Raw genomic sequence first — 18,349 nt, forward strand, 5'->3', positions numbered from 1 at the left:
CTATATAGTATGCTCTCTCCTGCTACTGGGACATGGGAGTAATGAAAGTATCAAAGTGCCCCTCATTAGTTCTAGTTAAGGAAAAACTGGGTTCTATTAATTGTGCAGTTTCATTTGTATTTTGCTGCTAAATTTCATACTCTGGAAGCATGCCTAGATTGACTACTACTGATAGAGGATGGAGAAGACCAAAGTCCTTACTTCACTTGCAAATGAATCTTTTGTTAAAGCTCTTTCACCATATAGCTTTTGGACTTTACCTCAGTTCTTAAAATCTTCAGACTAGACCATTAGAAAATTTTCTGATTTAAGATATATGTTAGGGAAACAGTTGAGTCTTCCACTTAGATAGAAATTAAGAATGTAAGACAGAATAGTAATGGAGACAAGTACTTTCTGTATATCTACCGCCTTATGCAAATAATTTCCTTGATCCCTCCCCCAAAAATGAATCCCAGCAAACCCTGATAATGATTAATTATAATGTTGCTTCATGAGTCCTGCTATATCTCTCTGAGGGCAAGGACTGTATGTTCCATGCTACGTATTGTGCTAGAGACTGGGGACATAGATGAAAAGGGAATAAAACATATTCAAAGATAAGTAAATACAATATATATGCAAAATAAATACATAGTAATTTCAGGGCATGTGTAGAGGGACACTAACAACCGGGAAAATTATTAAAGGTCTCTTATAGGAACAGGCTTTTGAACTAAGCCTTACAGCTGGGGGTTCTAAGAGGTTGAGGTAAAGGAGAGCATTCCTGGCATGGAGGACAAGGCATGGAGACAGACAGGAAGTGGAATGTTTGTACAAGGAAGAGCAAGCAAACCAATATGGTTAGAGCAGAGAGAGGATGAAAAACAGTAATATGTAAAAAAGATGCAAAGAGGCTCCAGTGACTGGGAAGGGTTTTAAATTCCAAATAACAGTTTTATATTTTAAATTATAGGCAATAAGGAGCCACCAAAATATCCTGAAGGAGAAAGTAACATGGCCATATGTGTGCTTTAAAAATATCATTTTGGCAGCTGCATGGAAGATGGAGTGGAGGGGGGAAAATGAGGCTCAGGAAGACCCAAAAGATGGTTACCATAAGATTCCAGGTAAGAAGCGATCACAAGAGTTGAACCAGGGTAATTGCTGAATGAGTGGAGAGATGGAGGATGGGATATAAGAGATGTTGTAGAGGTAAAATCAAAAAGACTTGGCAACTGATTAGATATGACGGTGAGAATGAAGAGCTGAGAATGACCCTGAGGCTGTGAACCTTTGTGTTAATCGGAAGATGTTGGTGGCTTTGACAAAAAGAGAAATTACAAGCAAGGGAGGAAGGCTGCATGGTGTAGCAGAAAGAACATTGGATCCAGGTCAGAAGACCTGGAATCAGATCCTAGTTTTTGCCACCTTATCACTTCTGTGGTCAATTCAATTGGGCAATTCAATTTCCCCCATGAGCCTCACTTTCCTCATCTGTAAACATGAAGAAGTTCTAACATATGACCTCTAAGGCCTCTTCTAGATCTCAGTCTATAATTGTATAAATTCAAGTGTTTAGGAGAAAACATAATGGGTTAAATTTTGGATATGCTGAGTTTGAGATGTTGATGGGGAAAGTCACATAGAAATAAATGTTCAGCACGTAGCTGGAGATGTGCAATTAGAGGTCAGGAGAGAGTTGAGGGCTGGATATGTAGATTTGGGAGTCATCTGCATAGAGGTAATAAACTCAAGCTGAAGAGATCAATGAAAGAGAATACAGAGACAGAGGAGCACACAAGACAGAGCTCTAGGGTACACTGACACTTAGGTTGGCAAGACATACATGAAGATCCTACAGAAAAAGACCTGGAAGAATCAGGTGTGCAGAGAGGTAGAAAAATCAGGAGAAAGCAGTGTCACATAAACCCAAAGAGGAGAAAGTCTCAATGCAGCGGTAAGTGATATGGAAATACATTTCAAAGTCAAGGATAGGAGAAGATCACTCCAAAACAAAAAGGAAAAAAAAACTACTCCAAAACAAATATTACCCTCTAGAAAAAAGAAAAAGATGTACGCGATCTACTCCACAAAATGTGGTAGATCCAAAAGTTAAGACAATTTTCATTTGCTAACAGGTGAACCAACCTTCTACCCCACAACAAAGTACGTATTGAGAATAGAAATGTCTTGACCAAAAATGGATTTTTTTTAAAAAAATTGAACACACCTGTTTTAGGCCACAAAGCATTGACAGCAATTTCTCCTTTAAATTCTTCTGCCATTCCAAGTACACACATAGACATGCCATATTTAGCAATAGTATAAGCTGAAAAAGAGCAAAAACAAATCTTAAGAGAGCAAAAATAAATCTTAAGACAATCAATCCAGAGTTATACAATCAATTTCCTTCTACTGGTCCTTTTCTAAGACACATCTATCTGCTTAGGCTTCTGAAGAATATAAATAGTACAAAATAAGAGTTGGAAGTAAAAATAGTCTAACACTTTTTTCAGAAGGCTTTGAACTAGTTCATATTTATTACTAATTGAATTGAAACATTCTAAAGAATAATTTAAAATGGATTGTTAAAAAATGTGGTTTTTCTCATCCTTTGCTATAAAAGCTACATTAATGACCACATATTTCTATTTTTATTTATTTAGTCCATATCTTCAATGTAAAAAAATAGTAAAAGTCCCACCAATGCAGACTGGCAAATGCTCTGCAATGTCTAGTCTTAGAGTGCTGCTTGGAGGCACTGAGGGGTTAAGGGACTTGTCCAGAATCACACTGCCAGCATGTGTCAGAGACAGTACTTGAACTCAAGTCCTTCTGACTCGGACACCAGGTCTCTATTTATGCTGCCTCTTGACTATAAAATTTCAAATAAAGAAATTAAGATAGCTCATTTTAGGGAAAATTGTGACTAAGAAAATAGTTTCTAAGCTGTTTATTCCAATTAATCTATGATCTAAATTGTCTCAACCTTTATAGCTCTATATTCATACCCCAATAGAAATATACCATGATAATACTATTATGCTATAAGAAATGATGAGCAGGTTGCTGTCAGAAAAACCTGGAAAAACTTACATGAACTGATGCAAAGTAAGCAGAACCAGGAGAACACTGTACACAATAGCAGCAATAATATATGATGATCAACTGTGACTGTCTCAGCTATACAAAGCTAGTCTCAGCAATACAAACATCCAAGACAATTGTGAAAGACCTATGATGAAAAATTCTACCCACCTCCAGAGAAATGATGGAATCTGAATGCAGATTAAAGTATTTTTTTACTTCTGTTATTGTTCTTGGTTTTCGTTTTTTGTCTATTTTCTTTCACAACATGACTAATATGGAAATATGATTTGCATGACAGCAGGTATATGACTTATCAAATTGCTTTCCTTCTCAATGAGGAGGGAGTGAATAGTGGGTGGGAAATAATTGGGAAATCAAAATTGTAAAAAACAAAGGTAATTGGGAAAAAATATGATATTAAAAATTTTTTAAAAGAAATGTACCATGCTAATTATTACTAATGTAAGTTGAAATGAAATAAGCATCACGAGGATTTCTATGCCAAGCATGGTGGTGCTACCACAGTAATTAGTTATTCTTATGTGAAATCATTAATATGTTGTGTCAAAGGTACAGATTTCAAAGAATGAGTTTAAAAGGCAGAGAAGTAAGAGGAGAAGAGGTAAGAAGGATATTAATGCAACAGAGTAAAGGAAGAAGAAAATTTCCCCTTATTCATACTAAGGCCAACACTTTTTAAAAGGTTATCATTTTTATTTCAAGGCTCGATTCTGTCACCTTCATATAAAGGAAAATATTCATAACAAAGGATTAAAAGATTACTAGTTTAGCCACTCTAGTTAATAAAATTGAAAATTTTTCTTTTGGATAGGTTGAGAATGTTTAGCCACCTCAATGAAAGAACAGTTTATCTTTTCTAACTTAGTGGGATGAACAAGAGTACCCTGGCAGTTTGGCTAAGAATTAGAGATAAAAATTATCAGTTTTTCTTCTCTGAACCTTAGATAGGGATGAAGCTCCCCTCAAGAGTGTAACCAATGTGTGTCTCTTGATTTCACATCATCTCTTTTGAGAAGTATAGTTTCCTTTCCTGTCTCAATCAACCTAACATTTATTAAGCACTTGCTATGCGCCAGGCACTAGATATACAAAGACAAAAGTGAAATTGTCCCTTCCCTCAAGGAACTTACATTCCATTGTAGGAGAGAAGCTATATATAACTAGAATATAAAAAACACATGTGAAGCAGATAACTCTAGAATGGAAAGCACTAGAAGGTAGGATGTACACAGAAAGACTTCGTAAGCATTCCAGGAATGGGAAGAGCCACATCTATAATTATCAAGTTTTAAGTGCCCTTTTCCTCCTGAGGTTTGCTTTTAAGAGTTACAAGTAAGGGACAATTCTTTTTTTGCTTTTGTTTTGTTTTGGTTTTTTTGCTTTTTGGTGAGGCAATCAGGGTTAAGTGACTTGCCTAGGGCCACACAGCTAGTGTGTGTTACATGTCTGAGGCCGCATTTGAACTCAGGTCCTCCTGACTCTAGGGCTGGTGCTCTATCCTGCGTGACAATTCTTCTTAATGAAGATATAACTTCCCAAACCAACATCTATTCTACAGATAAAAATAATTCAATCTGAAGTATTAATACATAGTTTACTTTAGGTTCATTAATACCATTCAAAAGCTTAATAAGTTAACCAACAGAGGGGCAGCAGGTGGCGCAGTGGACAGAGCACTAGCTCTGGAGTCAGGAGGACCCGAGTTCAAATCCAACCTCAGACCAAACACTTGACACTAGCTGCGTGACCCTGGGCAATTCACTTAACCCCAATTGCCTAAAAAAAAAAATTAGCCAACAGAAACAACTAGGCTTATTTTCTCTAATACTTACCACAGTGTTGTTTGAACCAGATTGGATTCAGGTTTAGTGGTGGGCTGAGGTTTAGGATGTGAGCAATTTTACTCTTTTTCAAATAAGGAATACATGCTTTTGATCTGCAAACAAAAGTAAAAAAATAAAGTTAGTAGTCTTTCAACCACTTGTCTATGTATATCATGATATTTTTGCTTAGGTTATATTTTAAGATTAACAGGAGAATCCAAGACAATTACAAAAGACTCATGATGGAAAATGCTACATACATCCAAAGAACCGATGGAGTCTGAATGCAGATCAAAGCATATTATTTTCACTTTTTTTTGGTAGTTTTTTCCTTTTGTTCTGTTTCTTCTTTCACAACATGACTAACACAGAAATATGTTTTACATGAAAGCACACATATAACATATCAAATTGTCTGCCACCTTAGGGAGGAAAGAGGGGAAGGAAAAAGGAGGAAGAGAAGGAGAAAATTTGGAACTCAAAATTTTATTTAAAAACTGAGTTTAAAAAAGCAAAAACAACAACAACAACAAAAAAGAGGGGCAGGTAGGTGGCAGTAGTGGATAGAGCTTTGGCCTTGGAGTCAGGAGGACCTGAGTTCAAATCCAGCCTCAGATACTTGGCACTTACTAGCTGTGTGACCCTGGGCAAGTCACTTAACCCCAATTGCCACACACACACACACACACACACACACACACACACACACACAAGTAAAAACAAAAAATGAATGTTAATAATTGTCTTTACATGTAATTGGAAAAAATAAAATACTATTTAAAAGAAAAAAAGATAACAGTAAATATATTCAGAACTGGACTACCCTAAAGAGACATTAGGTCACCGGTCAGTGGGGGTAAACTAGTGTTTATATATTTCTAGGGCAGAGGTAGAAGTAGGAATTTCTTACCAGCTACACTGCCCAGCAACATGGCCTACCCTTGTGCAGGAAATCTAATATTGGGTTACTCTTTTCAAACTTAATCACATCACTGATTTTAAACTCCTTAAAAAACTACAAATCTGAAGTTTGTTGCTTTTAAGAAAAACCAAAATAATCTTTTTTACTCCTTGAATATTTTCACACATATCAAAAACTTAATTCTCCTACAGTTTTATGTATCATTCAAGGGGAAGAGATTCACAGCACAAATATTTATTATTCAGGACAGCGGAAAAATTCTTGGAACAACATAATCATCATTACTAACAGCTTACATTTATATAGCATTTTATAGTTACAAAGAGCTTTCACAGATTACCTTGTTTGATTTTCACACTATTTTCATACTGCTACCAGGACTGAAGTAATACAAATATTGTCAACACTGTTTTAATGATGAGGGAACACAACCTGTGACTTACCCTAGATCACATCTAGAAAGCAGTCAAATACAACAATATAACAGCACCTGGAATATGGTCCTGCAATAGAAGCTCCATGATGTGATGCAGTGAGCCACAGATTTGGGTTCTGGTCATGGTTCTAGCACTAACTAGCCACATGGCTTAAGACAAATCATGTAAGTTTCCTCATGTCCCCCCCTCTTCCCCTTTCCCAGCCATCTGAGATGAATGGACTAGATCATTTGTAAAATCTTTTCCAGTTTATGATTCTATAAGGTTACAAGGTGAATATGGTTTCCTATATACTACACATGGCTTCAACAAAAATACGTTATGCAACGGAAAGAGTATCAGATATGGAGTCAGAAGTCCTGGGTTTGAATTTTTGACTTTGCTACTTATCTGTGACCCTGGATAAACCATTTTTCTTCTCTGCCTCAGTTACCTCATCCATCAAATGAATAGATATGGATTAGACAATATATGATCCTACAAAATATTTTAAGAGAAAATATTTGATAACATGTTCCATAACGCTATGTTCAGTCTCCTATTTTTTTTTCTTCAGGAGTTTTTACTGGAATATAACAAGCCTTACCTGAACTAGTACTAGGGAGCAATCTGTCTATTGTACGGTAAAATTTTAAATTATTTATTTTTTACAAGCATTTATTGTCTCTCTCCCCATGTGCCTCTCAACTGAAGGGTAAAAAAATGAAAAAGAAAACATTCATAACAAATAAATATTGTCAAGCAAAACAAATTCCTACATTGGCCATGTCCAAAAATATACGTCTCCTCCTACATTTCAAATTATAGTGAATTTTTTCATCTCAGTGTGTAGTAATCATACAACACTAGAGCTACAATTTACAAAATAATATACCACTGCACTGAAAGAGTTAATTCACTACCTAGGGAAAGACAACTTATTCATGCTATGATAGAATTTGGTTCAATTTTTAAAAATCAAGCCATGTTAAACCTCTCTCACATTGGTTCTTATATTTTACAATTTTTCCAAGCCTCTGATCTAGACCACTTCTATTTTCAAATGAGCATCTGTTCCTTTTTCCTAAAAGCATAAAATCCTTAGTCAGTTAGCTATTATTTTTTTAAACTATCAAGACTTAAACTTGCTATTGCAAGCACAAGCTTTTTGTGCATAATATGTATGATTTTCAAGTATGCTTTAGTTGCACTGGGGAGAAAGCAATCATGGCCACTTTTTAATTTAAAGAGAGAAAGTGAACTTCAAAACATCATCTGGTGGGGAAAAAAACCCAACCTAGGCTGCATAATCATATTTTCATGTTCATAAAAAGAAGAACTCATTTGATTTACAACACAAAAACAGGCTTTCTTTTGATTTGTCAAACTATACATCCCTCACTCCCATCTTCACTAGACCAGGTACACTTTTCACAACTACATTCTCTTTTATAGAATAATAAGCATTATTCTTTATACTAATGCTACTTTTAACTTACATATAGAAAAATAGAATCCATGCTGCTCTGTAATAAGATTTGCATTAAAAAATGACAGGAAGTGCCTGTTCTGGGGAGGGGAAAGCACACATTTAAAAATCTAAATACCAGGGACTCAAGTGAAGGATAACAAATCAACTTTTGGAATAATAAAAATATAAATCAGGTAAAAATGGAGGACTTTATATATTCCCCTCCATATTCAAGATATATACCACATACAGACTTTTTATCTCTGAGGATCTAAGTAATACTGTTTCTGGAGTTAAAAGTTGAGAAGAGATTCCCTCTCTCTTCGTTTTCTCCTTCTCAGAGATTGAACTCCCAAGCCAACTCACAGTGCAACTGCCAAACTTGCACAAGGCATATTTTAAAGCTAGTGTAAGGATGTGATTCCTTTGCAGCAGAGAAGCCAGATGTACAGAATGGCAAAAACTGATGCACCCTTTAGAAGGGCTAGACATCTATAATGTGCACCAAGGCAGGTGTACAATCCCCTGTCCCTGCAGCTACAAACCAAAGGGCTGTTCTCCCAGACAGGTAAAGAAAGGGAAGATGTGTACCTTTTCCTAACATGGAATCCCATGGAGAAGATATCATCCGGATTCAATAATATTGCCAGGGTGACTCCCATTTAAATAAGTATGGATAATTTTAATTTAAATTTATTATAGTAAACCTCAAATCTAAAAGATAGTGAATAATCTATTGGTCTTTCCTAGCCATTTTAAAGAAGCAGTGTGGCATAGCTGAAAAAGCATTTAGCATCAAAATTGATGGACTGTTTGCTTCTCTTCTGCCACTTACTAACTATATAATCTGGGCATGTCATTTCACTTTTCTGGATCCCAGTTATCATGGAAAGCACGAACTTAAGGAAAATAAAAACCAACTTGTTAGACTAAAGCAAAAGGTACTGTTAATTCATCATACCACTGCCATGGGCTACTACTGTCAACATGCAATTAAATAGTCCAAGAGCACTCTCTAAACTGGTACCCAAGCAGGATTTCCTCAATATTGGAGAGCAGTGAGACACAATAGCTGGAATAGGAAGTGATTGCTCCCAGTAATTTAATTTCCTTTTAGAGAAAGAATTGTCCCCCCTTCCTTCATATGGAGGTGGGAGACTGTTAAGTATGTAATATAGCATATATACTTAGGCATAGTGGATGTGTTGGTTAGCTTTCCCCTCTTCCTTTTGCATTCTTTATAACAAGCAATGGCTTGCTCATCAGGAAAAGGGGGTAGAAGTAGACCAAAAAATAAAGGGGATGGAAGAAACAAAGGATAACAGTAGAAGTTAAGGAATTTTTTTTTAAATAAAGAATTAGTGATGTGGTATTCTCCCAATACTGAGTAATTTTCTCAGCCAAAGATTAAGGAGGAATCCACACTGACATCTCTGTACTGTTGTGCTGTCAAAGATAAGTAATTTCATATTTTTAAAATTTTTCTCTCCAAAAATATTAAGAGAACAATAAATAAATTTCACTAAGATGGACCAAGTAGCCTATGATCCCATATTTTGGATTCAAGTAGATGAGCCAAAGCTGGTGAAAGCATGGTGCTAATGATGTGAGAGTTTTTCATACAGACAAAAAAAATTAGCTTCTCCCCAGTGACCCAATGCAGTCTGTACTGCACACACAGTAATTCCAAGTATCAAGTATCAGGTAAAATTAAAATTTGAACTCATACATGGAATGCTATGTTAAGTGATATCACCACTACAAGAAACAGTTTAAATACACACACACACACACACACACACACACACACACACATACATACATACTACATTAATTCAATGTTGTAATTGTGAATTAGTCCAGCCACTCTGAAAAGGCATTTGGAAATAAGTCTCCAAAGTTAATAAACTGCGCAAGCCCTCTGACCCAGCAATAACACTACCTAAATAACTTCTACCTAAATCAAGATGTATCTTCAGAGTCTTTGAAACAACCCAAGGTCCTATTGTAAGTCAATAACTGCTCTCTAAAAGTATACACACAAGATAAAGAACCTTTGCTGACAGACTGCAGTTAACTGAACTTAGGCCTCTTCCTAACTGGGTTCAAAATTTTTACTGCAACCACAAAACTGAAACTGTTAAAAAATGACTGAAATTCTGAGGTAACAGATGAACTAGATGGAGTTCAATGAATCAATGTGTCAAGCTGATTTCTTTACCAGTGTTTCAGTTTCTTTCTGGACCAGATTCCTGGCAATGCCACATGCTAAGCTAAGCATGTAAGTGTAAAACAAAGTTTCCAGTGTGAAGGCTTTGGATTGTAACAGCCTCATCCCAGGAACTGAAGCCAAATTTACCACAATGTAGCTAACAGGAGTATCATATTAGGAGTGTTATGACATGGAAGGGGTCAAAGTAGAAGTCATGTGTCAAACTAAAAGAAGGGAATATTATTATACTATTTATAGATGAAGTACATCAGTGACATGGTGAAGACAAATACTACCAATGTCAATAGCTGAGTAGACTGGCATGAAGCCATCTTCTCACAGAAGGCATAGAGTTCAATTTCAACAAAATACATACGTTGATCACAAGGCCAATATGCAAGACGTCCTATGAACAAGCTTCGGGTATAATTTTCATGTTAAAAGATTTTGTTAATATGTTAGTGTGGTCAGTCCTATCATGCAAATACTACTACTCTATACATATAAATACCATCAGCAGAGTCACTTTCAAAATAGAAAAGATAATGAATAATACGTACAATTAAGTCAATACTGTGTGCTAACAAAGCAGTGGCTTGGTGAATTTAACTAATTAAAAATTCTCAAATTATTTATATTTGGGTTTGGAATGCATTTCCTTCCTAGTCAGGTTTTGCTTTGGCTATCTGCATTCCCTAAGCATGTGTTGTTCAATTAGTGGCAGGTAAAATGGCCAAAATTGCAATAGCAATCAGACTAAGATTGAAAGTTTGATACTAATAATCCCCCAAATCATCCATGTATATAGATTGATCTAAAGCTAACTATAACTAGAAATTTTATGAAGCCCAGGGACCTTTGATATACTGATGGAAAATTTCCTTTGGAGAAAGAGAACACAGCCCACCTCATCAGATCTATGGAAGAAACTTCTACCATTCATTTTCAGCACATTATTTAAGCTTTCATTAGATATGACAGGTGACAGAAATTATTAGATTCGACACAGTACTATTAATCAGGTTAAAAACTGTAATTAAAACATTTCCTCTAAGAAAACACCAGGAGATTTTTACCACCTTCTCCTCTCCCCACTTACGCAAGATAGGTTCCTCTGGTGTTGACACTCATCATCAAATCCACTCTCTTTGTTGGTGTTTCCAGTGTGTTGGTTAAGCTGATCGCACTAGCATTGTTTACCAAAATGTCAATTCCTATTTTTAAAATAAAATACCTAATTTTAATGCTTTAAACTTCCTCTGAGAATAAGATGAAATCTTACTACTAAATCTACTCCTAGTTTGACCCCTAGTCACATGGGTTCAAGTTAACATGAGCACACATATGTGACCACTGCTCTAACTTACACAGGACACTCCATATTGACATAGTAAGGTAAATAATCTAATGTCTAATAACTGACCTAAAGCTATACTGAAATGATTTTCAGTGGAACAGAACCACAAAAGTCCTAGGTAGGCTTACTTTTTCTTTGACTTACTCTTACGTCTTGGGCCTCCTCCTCTTTCCCACTCATCCCCAAACACACTTCCAAATTTATAGTATCTTCATGCTGCTTTCTTGGTATCCAAAAATCCCCACAGTGGTACCCAGTACAGGCACCCATCCTCTGCCCAAAGGTATAATGCTGCCCTCCCTCTTGGGTTACTAATTCTAAATGGAGGGCTTACTTCCTAGCTGATGTTATAGGCTGGAATGTTGACACTTTTTTTCACTTTTGGGTCTCATTCTGAAAGGAGATATCTGCTTCCCTGCAGAGGACAAAACTATACCATGAAGACTGGTACACAGGTCCAACCACAGATAAAATTATGAAGTACACTGAGACATGGCAACCTTCTACCTCTCATTTTGTACCCCTCTCTAATCATGTCCCCTTTAATTTGGAGAAGAGGTTTTAAATGAGACTATTAATTCTGTTAATTCTCTTTATTTTCTTTTCTTTATCCTCATTTTTTTTTAGGCAATTGGGGTTAAGTGACATGCCCAGGGTCACACTACTAGTGTGTCAAGTGTTTGGTCTGAGGCCAGATTTGGACTCAGGTCCTCCTGACTTCAGGGCTGGTGCTCTATCCACTGCACCACCTAGCTGCCCCCAATTTTCTTTATTCTCTAAAGGCTTAATGGCCCCAGGTACATATTTTAAAGTTACAAAGTTCTTTGTAAATATGCTTCCCATATAAACAGGATTTGAGTGTGTCAATCTTTTTTTTTCTCCTTTTGGTAAGGCAATCAGGGTTAAGTGACTTGCCCAGGGTCACATAACTAGTAAGTGTCAAATGTCTGAGGCTGGATTTAAACTCAGGTCCTCCTCACTCCAAGGCTGGAGCCCTATCCACTGTGCCACCTAGCTGCCCCAAGTATGTTAATCTTTATTGTTTCTAGAGAACCCAATTTAATTTTCAAATGGAGAATTTTTATTTTTGGTCAGTAGTATAATTAGGAATCTTCTGTCTTGGACTAGTTCCTGAAACTTTAGTTCCAGTTCCCTTGGCATTCCCACTAATAATTTATGGAAAGGGCACTGAAGCAATTGCTTAAATGGGCAGCATAGAACCTGTGGGAGAAGTCTCAGATTTGGGGCATGCTTTATATTTGCCTCCTTGTCATCACTGCTTCTACCAAATAACTACTCAGTACCTAGTTTGTCCAAGGCCTTGTGGGTGAGCAAAAAAAAAAAGAGAGTATAAGACATGGTTCCCTACCTTCTAGGATCTTATAATATAGCTGGGAGATAAAGACAGAAACACATTAAAAAAAACTCTAAATATAATGCAGCACAAAATAAGATCCAAGTCAGTGCTTTAGGAATTTGAAATGGTATAGCAAAAATGGTGTATTTGTTTTATGTTTTGGGTTGGGGTAGCTAGGTGGGACAGTGCAGAGTGCCAGGTCTGGAATAAGGAAGACTCATCTTTAAATCTGGCCTCAGACACTTACTGTCTATGTGATTGTGGGCAACTCACTTAACTCTGTTTGCCTCAGTTTCCTCCTCTATAAAATGAACTGGAGAAAGAAATGGTAAACTACTTGGTATCTTTGCCAAAAAAAACCCAAAATAGGGTTATGAAGAATTGGACACGTCTAAAATGACTAAACAACAATAACAAAAGCAGAAATGGTGTTAGATTTAAGAGTCAGAATCTTTCACTGGACAAGTTAATCACTTTGTAACTAAATTTCCTCATGTATGAATATATGTATGTATAATGTATGAATAATAATACTTCTACAACTATATTTCAGGCATCCCTGTGAAGAAAGCTTTCTATAAATTGCTATTATTATTAAGAAAGCTCTCTACAAACATTAGTAATTATTATTGTAAATAAAGCTCTGTATAAATATAAGTTATTATTATTATTATTTAGAATTGTGAAGGTGAAAACCAATTCTTTCAGTGATGATCAGAGAAGGGGTGAGATTTAAGCCTTGAAGAACAGATAAGATTTCAATACATAGAGAAGAAAGAAAGGTAGGCATTTCAGGCAGGCAGAAAGGCAATGAGGTAAGAAAGGAGAGAGTATGTGTTCAGGGACTAGGGAGGAAACCACTTTCAAAAAGCAGAGGGTTAGTGAAGGAAAGGAGGTTAAGGCTGGACTGTGGAGACCTCTGAATGCCAAGCTGAGGAGTTTGAAATTTACCCTGTGTGCAATGGGGAACAACTGAATGCTTTTGAAGCAGTACTGTAGGTGGGAAAAGTTATACCTAGCTCCAGGGATGCTACAAAATTTCTAATTTAAAAGCCCTATGATTCAATGATTCCTGATAAAACTGCTCTAGCTCTAGCTACATCGCTATGTTTAGCCAACATTTAACAAGTAATTAAGAAATTACCTCCGAACTTCTGTATGGCTTTCTCTACTGCATCACTGATTTGCTGTTCATCTCTCACATCAACAACACATGGTAAGGCCTTTCCTCCAACAGCTTCAACTAGAAAGGAAAAACATGAAAAGCATTCATATTTTTTCCTAAGGAAGAAACAAAGATATACCCAAGTAGACTTTATAATTTTACCAGTGATGTCATCTTACAATAGGGGTATATTCTCCTAGGATTATCCTAGGAGATTAGCAGTAAAACCAATCCTACTTTAAAGAAAAGAGAGGAGTCAGTTAAAGACAATTTTAGAAGAAACTAATTCATTCTTCAGTGAATTAACTATTACCTTGGAAAGGTGTTAAAATTGAAAAAAACTCAGGCCTCCATCTTCAAGCAGATGGAACATGATTTTTTTATAACACTTTTTACTGATATCTTTTGATACATATAATTTTTATTTCTAAATATAACCCTACCTCTTCCTCACCCAGAGAGCAATCCCTTATAACAAAGAATAAAGAAAGAAAAAAAGCAATTCAGCAAAACTAATCCAACACATAAATAGAATCTAACAGTATAGTGTTTCACATCAATAGCCTCTGAAAATAAGGAAGGTGAGGGGAGGTTGTATGCTCTTGATCTTTTTTGAGGATCAGGCTTGATCATTATAATTACATATTAGGAGATATGATTTTTAAAGCACTTTTCAGATGTGATGGAAAGACTAGGATAGTATATTGGAAAGCACAAAGGAGCAGTGTTCAGGTCATGACTCCAGACCTTATTAAGGGCTTAAACTTAAACTTTCTAAGCATAAGTTTTTTCTCATCTGCCAAATGGGGCTACCTACTTGACAGTGTTGCTATGGGGAAAATGATCTGATTCTTTAAACATAAATCATTATACAAATACAATTAGCTATTTCTATGGAAGGCTTTGATTAAATTCTCAAGACGGTGCTTTCCCAGCTCATTTTTTAAAGACATTACACCAAAAAGGTCATTGCCATAATAAAACTTACTTTCTTCAGCAGCAGTATAGATGGTGCCTGGAAGTTTAGGATGGGCCTGGGTAGTCTTTGCAGCAATAACAATATTTGCCCCATCTTTTGCAGCTTTCAATGCAATTGCTTTGCCAATGCCACGGCTTGCACCCGTGATAAAAAGAGTACATCCTGCTAATTTTCTGAAAGAGGAGAAAAATATCAGTTAATATAAGGAATTTAGTTACCCTTATATAAAATGCATGTTACAACTTAAATGAGAATATACACTAAACTGCAAACTAATTCAGAGATTTTGGGTAAATAACCCTTAAGAAGAAATTTTTCAATTTTTCACTGAAATTAAGTCAAGGAAGCTAATAAAAGGGGCAGAGCCAAGATGGCAGAGTGAAAGCAGTGACTTGCTTGAGCTCTCCCCCAAACCCCTCCAAATACCTATTAAAAAAATGGCTCTAAACAAATTCTAAAGCAGCAGAACCCACAAAAAGACAGAGTGAAGCAAATTTCCAGCCCAAGACTGTCTGAATGATTGATTGGAAAGGTATTATCTTGCCGGGTGGGGAGAGAAGCTCAGTGAGGTGAGGGCGCTCAGGCCTCAGCAAACCTGGAGCAGGCCTCAGAGCACTGAACCACAGGCAGCTGTGGCGGCTTCCATACTTCTCAACCCAGGAACGCCAAAGACTACTTAGAAGGTCAGTGGGAAAAGTCTGTTTCTGCGGTGAGAAAGGAGCTAGGTTTCAGAGTTAGTTCCAGAGCGCAGAGCACGGGCCCTGTAGCATTGGCTGTGTCCTGAGCTTCCAGCCCACAGACTGAGGGGGAATCCAGTGGCTGATCAGAGGGGATTGCAGGGATCTCTTTGCCAGTGCTAAGGCAAGAATCTCTTGCTTTACCCATGCTTGAATCTGGGTCACAGTTCTGGGCAGTGGTCCTGGGGCAAGGAGGAACGCTGGCTTGGTGGACCTTGTAGTGGCTGTGGAGACAAAACCTTCCTCACAGTTCCAGGACAGAAAGGAGTGCTTGTGCTCACTAACAGACCAGAGCACAGGCCAGGAAAGGAGTAAACACCTCACCCCTTTATCATACCACCTTGGAAGAAATGAAAATTTACAGGTCCCTACAAGTATCTCTGAAAACAGCTGCACAAACCCCTGAAGCTTGGGACAGTACATTCTCCACATTGGAAGCAGACTCTTACCTTAACAAAGAGTTTAAAACTCAAGTAATTGGCCAGGATCATGAGCAACCAGCACAAAAAGTATCTTACTTTGGTGACAAAGAAGATCAAAACATACAACCAGAAGAAGACAACAAAGTCAAAGCTCCTACATCCAAAGCCTCCAAGAAAAATATGAATCAGTCCCAGGCCTTGGAAGAGCTCAAAAGAGATTCTGAGAAGCAAGTAAGAGAAGTAGAGGAAAAACTGGGAAGAGAAATGAGAGTGATGCAAGAAAATCATGAAAAACAAGTCAACAGCTTGCTAAAGGAGACCCAAAAAATACTGAAGAAAACAACACCTTAAAAAATAACCTAATCCAAATGGCAAAAGAGGTCCAAAAAGCCAATGAGGAGAATGCCCTCAAAAGCAAAATTGGCCAAATGGAAAAGGAAGTCCAAAAGATTACTGAAGAAAATACTTCTTAAAAATTAGAATAGAGAAATCGGAAGCTAGTGACTTTATGAGAAATCATGACATTGTAAAACAAATCCAAAAGAATGAAAAATAGAAAAACTGTGAAATATCTCATTGGAAAAACAACTGACCTGGAAAATAGATCCAGGAGAGAGAATTTAAAAATTATTGGACTATCTGAAAGCCATGATCAAAAAAAGAGCCTAGACATCATCTTTCAAGAAATTATCAAGGAAAACTGCCCTGATATTAGAACCAGGGCAAAATAGAAATTGAAAGAATCCACTGATCTCCTCTGAAAGAGATCCCCAAAGGAAAAGTCCTAGGAATATTGTAGCCAAATTCCAGAGTTCTCAGGTCAAGGAGAAAATATTACAAGCTGTCAGAAAGAAACAATTCAAGTATTGTGGAAACACAATCAGGATAACACAAGATTTAGCAGCTTCTATATTAAAGGACCACAGGGCAGGGAATATAATATTCTGGAGGGCAAAGGAGATAGGATTACAACCAAGAATCACTACCCAGCAAAACTGAGTATAATCCTTCAGGGGAAAAAATGGTCATTCAGTGAAATAGAGGACTTTCAAGCATTCCTTGATGAAAAGACCAGAGTGAACAGAAAATTTGACTTTCAATACAAGACTCAAGTGGAACTTGAAGAGGTAAATAGGAAAAAGAAATCATAAGAGACTTATTAAGGTTGGACTGTTTACATTACTGCATGGAAAGATGATATTTATAACTCATGAGACTTTTGTCAGTATCAGGGAAGTTGGAGGGGGAAAAATTATATGGATAGATAGATAGATAGATAGATAGATAGATAGATAGATAGAGGGCACAGGGTAAGTTGAAGATTAAGGGGTCATATCGGGAGAATAAAATTAAGGGATGAGAGAGGATTACACTAGGAGAAGAAGAAAGGGAGAGATAGAACGGGTAAAGTATCTCACAAAAAAAAAACCCAGAAAAGAAAAGGCTCTTACAGTGGAGGGGAAATGGGGGAAGGTGAGAGGGAATGAGTGAATCTTATTCTCATAGGATTTGACTTAAGGAGGGAATAACATACACATTCAATTGGGTAAGGAAATCTGTCTTACCCTACAGGAAAACAGGGGGAGAATGGGACTAGTGAGGAGGGCAGATTGGGAAAGGGGGTAATCAGAAGCAAATACTTCTGAGGAAGGACAGGGTCAAAAGAAAGAACAGAATAAATGGGGGGAGGCAGGATAGAATTAAGGGAAATAGAGTTAGTTTTTCACAACACATCTACTATGGAAGTGCTTTGCATAACGGCACGTGTATAACCTATATTGAGTTGCTTGCCTTTTCAGTGAGGGTGAGTGGGGAGTGAGGAAGGGAAAAAATTTGGAACCCAAAGTTTTAAAAACATATGTTTAAAAAAATGTTTTCACATGCAACTGGGAAATAAGAAATACAGGAAATGGGGTACAGAAGTCGATGCTGCCCTACAGGATAAGAGAAGGGGGGAGAAATAGAAGAGAGGACAGACTAGACAAAGGGGTATTCAGAAGGCATGCCATCTTGGGGTGGGGGGAGGGGCAAGATGGGGTGAAAATTTGGAACTCAAAATCTTGTGGAAGTAAATGTTGAAAACTAAAAATAAATGAATTTATATTAAAATTTTAAAAAAGGACACTAATAAAAGAAAAAAAATGTACCTGTTATATAACAGGGCTTACTGAATGTTTTTTGACTAATTGATAATAGGCCTAACATTTCCCAATGTGTTCAAAAAAATTAAATTAACAAATTTTAGTTAAATGAAAGCAGAGTTTTATTTATTTATATTTTTCTTAAAGTCTCAACTCAAAGTGTTATTACTTTAACCCATGAATTAACATTCTGTCTTCACTTGGGTACATTCTGTTTGCTAACAGTTGCTTAGATAACAAGTGCTCCCTTTGTG

At 36.7% G+C, this 18,349-nt stretch overlaps 1 protein-coding gene across 1 annotated transcript in view; it reads right to left on the reverse strand.

Moving 5' to 3' along the window:
- Nucleotides 1–18,349, reverse strand: part of HSDL2 (hydroxysteroid dehydrogenase like 2) — a 40,358-nt gene that overhangs the window by 19,081 nt on the left and 2,928 nt on the right. The window contains exons 2-6 of the mRNA XM_020972452.2: nucleotides 14,805–14,968; nucleotides 13,796–13,894; nucleotides 11,037–11,151; nucleotides 4,926–5,029; nucleotides 2,213–2,311 (exon numbers count right to left, since the gene is read on the reverse strand). Of these exons, the coding sequence (XP_020828111.1) occupies nucleotides 2,213–2,311; nucleotides 4,926–5,029; nucleotides 11,037–11,151; nucleotides 13,796–13,894; nucleotides 14,805–14,968 (581 nt within the window). The remainder of the gene's footprint in view (nucleotides 1–2,212; nucleotides 2,312–4,925; nucleotides 5,030–11,036; nucleotides 11,152–13,795; nucleotides 13,895–14,804; nucleotides 14,969–18,349) is intronic.

This window comes from Phascolarctos cinereus, unplaced genomic scaffold (genome assembly GCF_003287225.1).
Source record: "Phascolarctos cinereus isolate Bilbo 61053 unplaced genomic scaffold, phaCin_HiC Scaffold_4;HRSCAF=312, whole genome shotgun sequence".
NCBI classification, from domain to species: Eukaryota; Metazoa; Chordata; class Mammalia; order Diprotodontia; family Phascolarctidae; genus Phascolarctos; species Phascolarctos cinereus.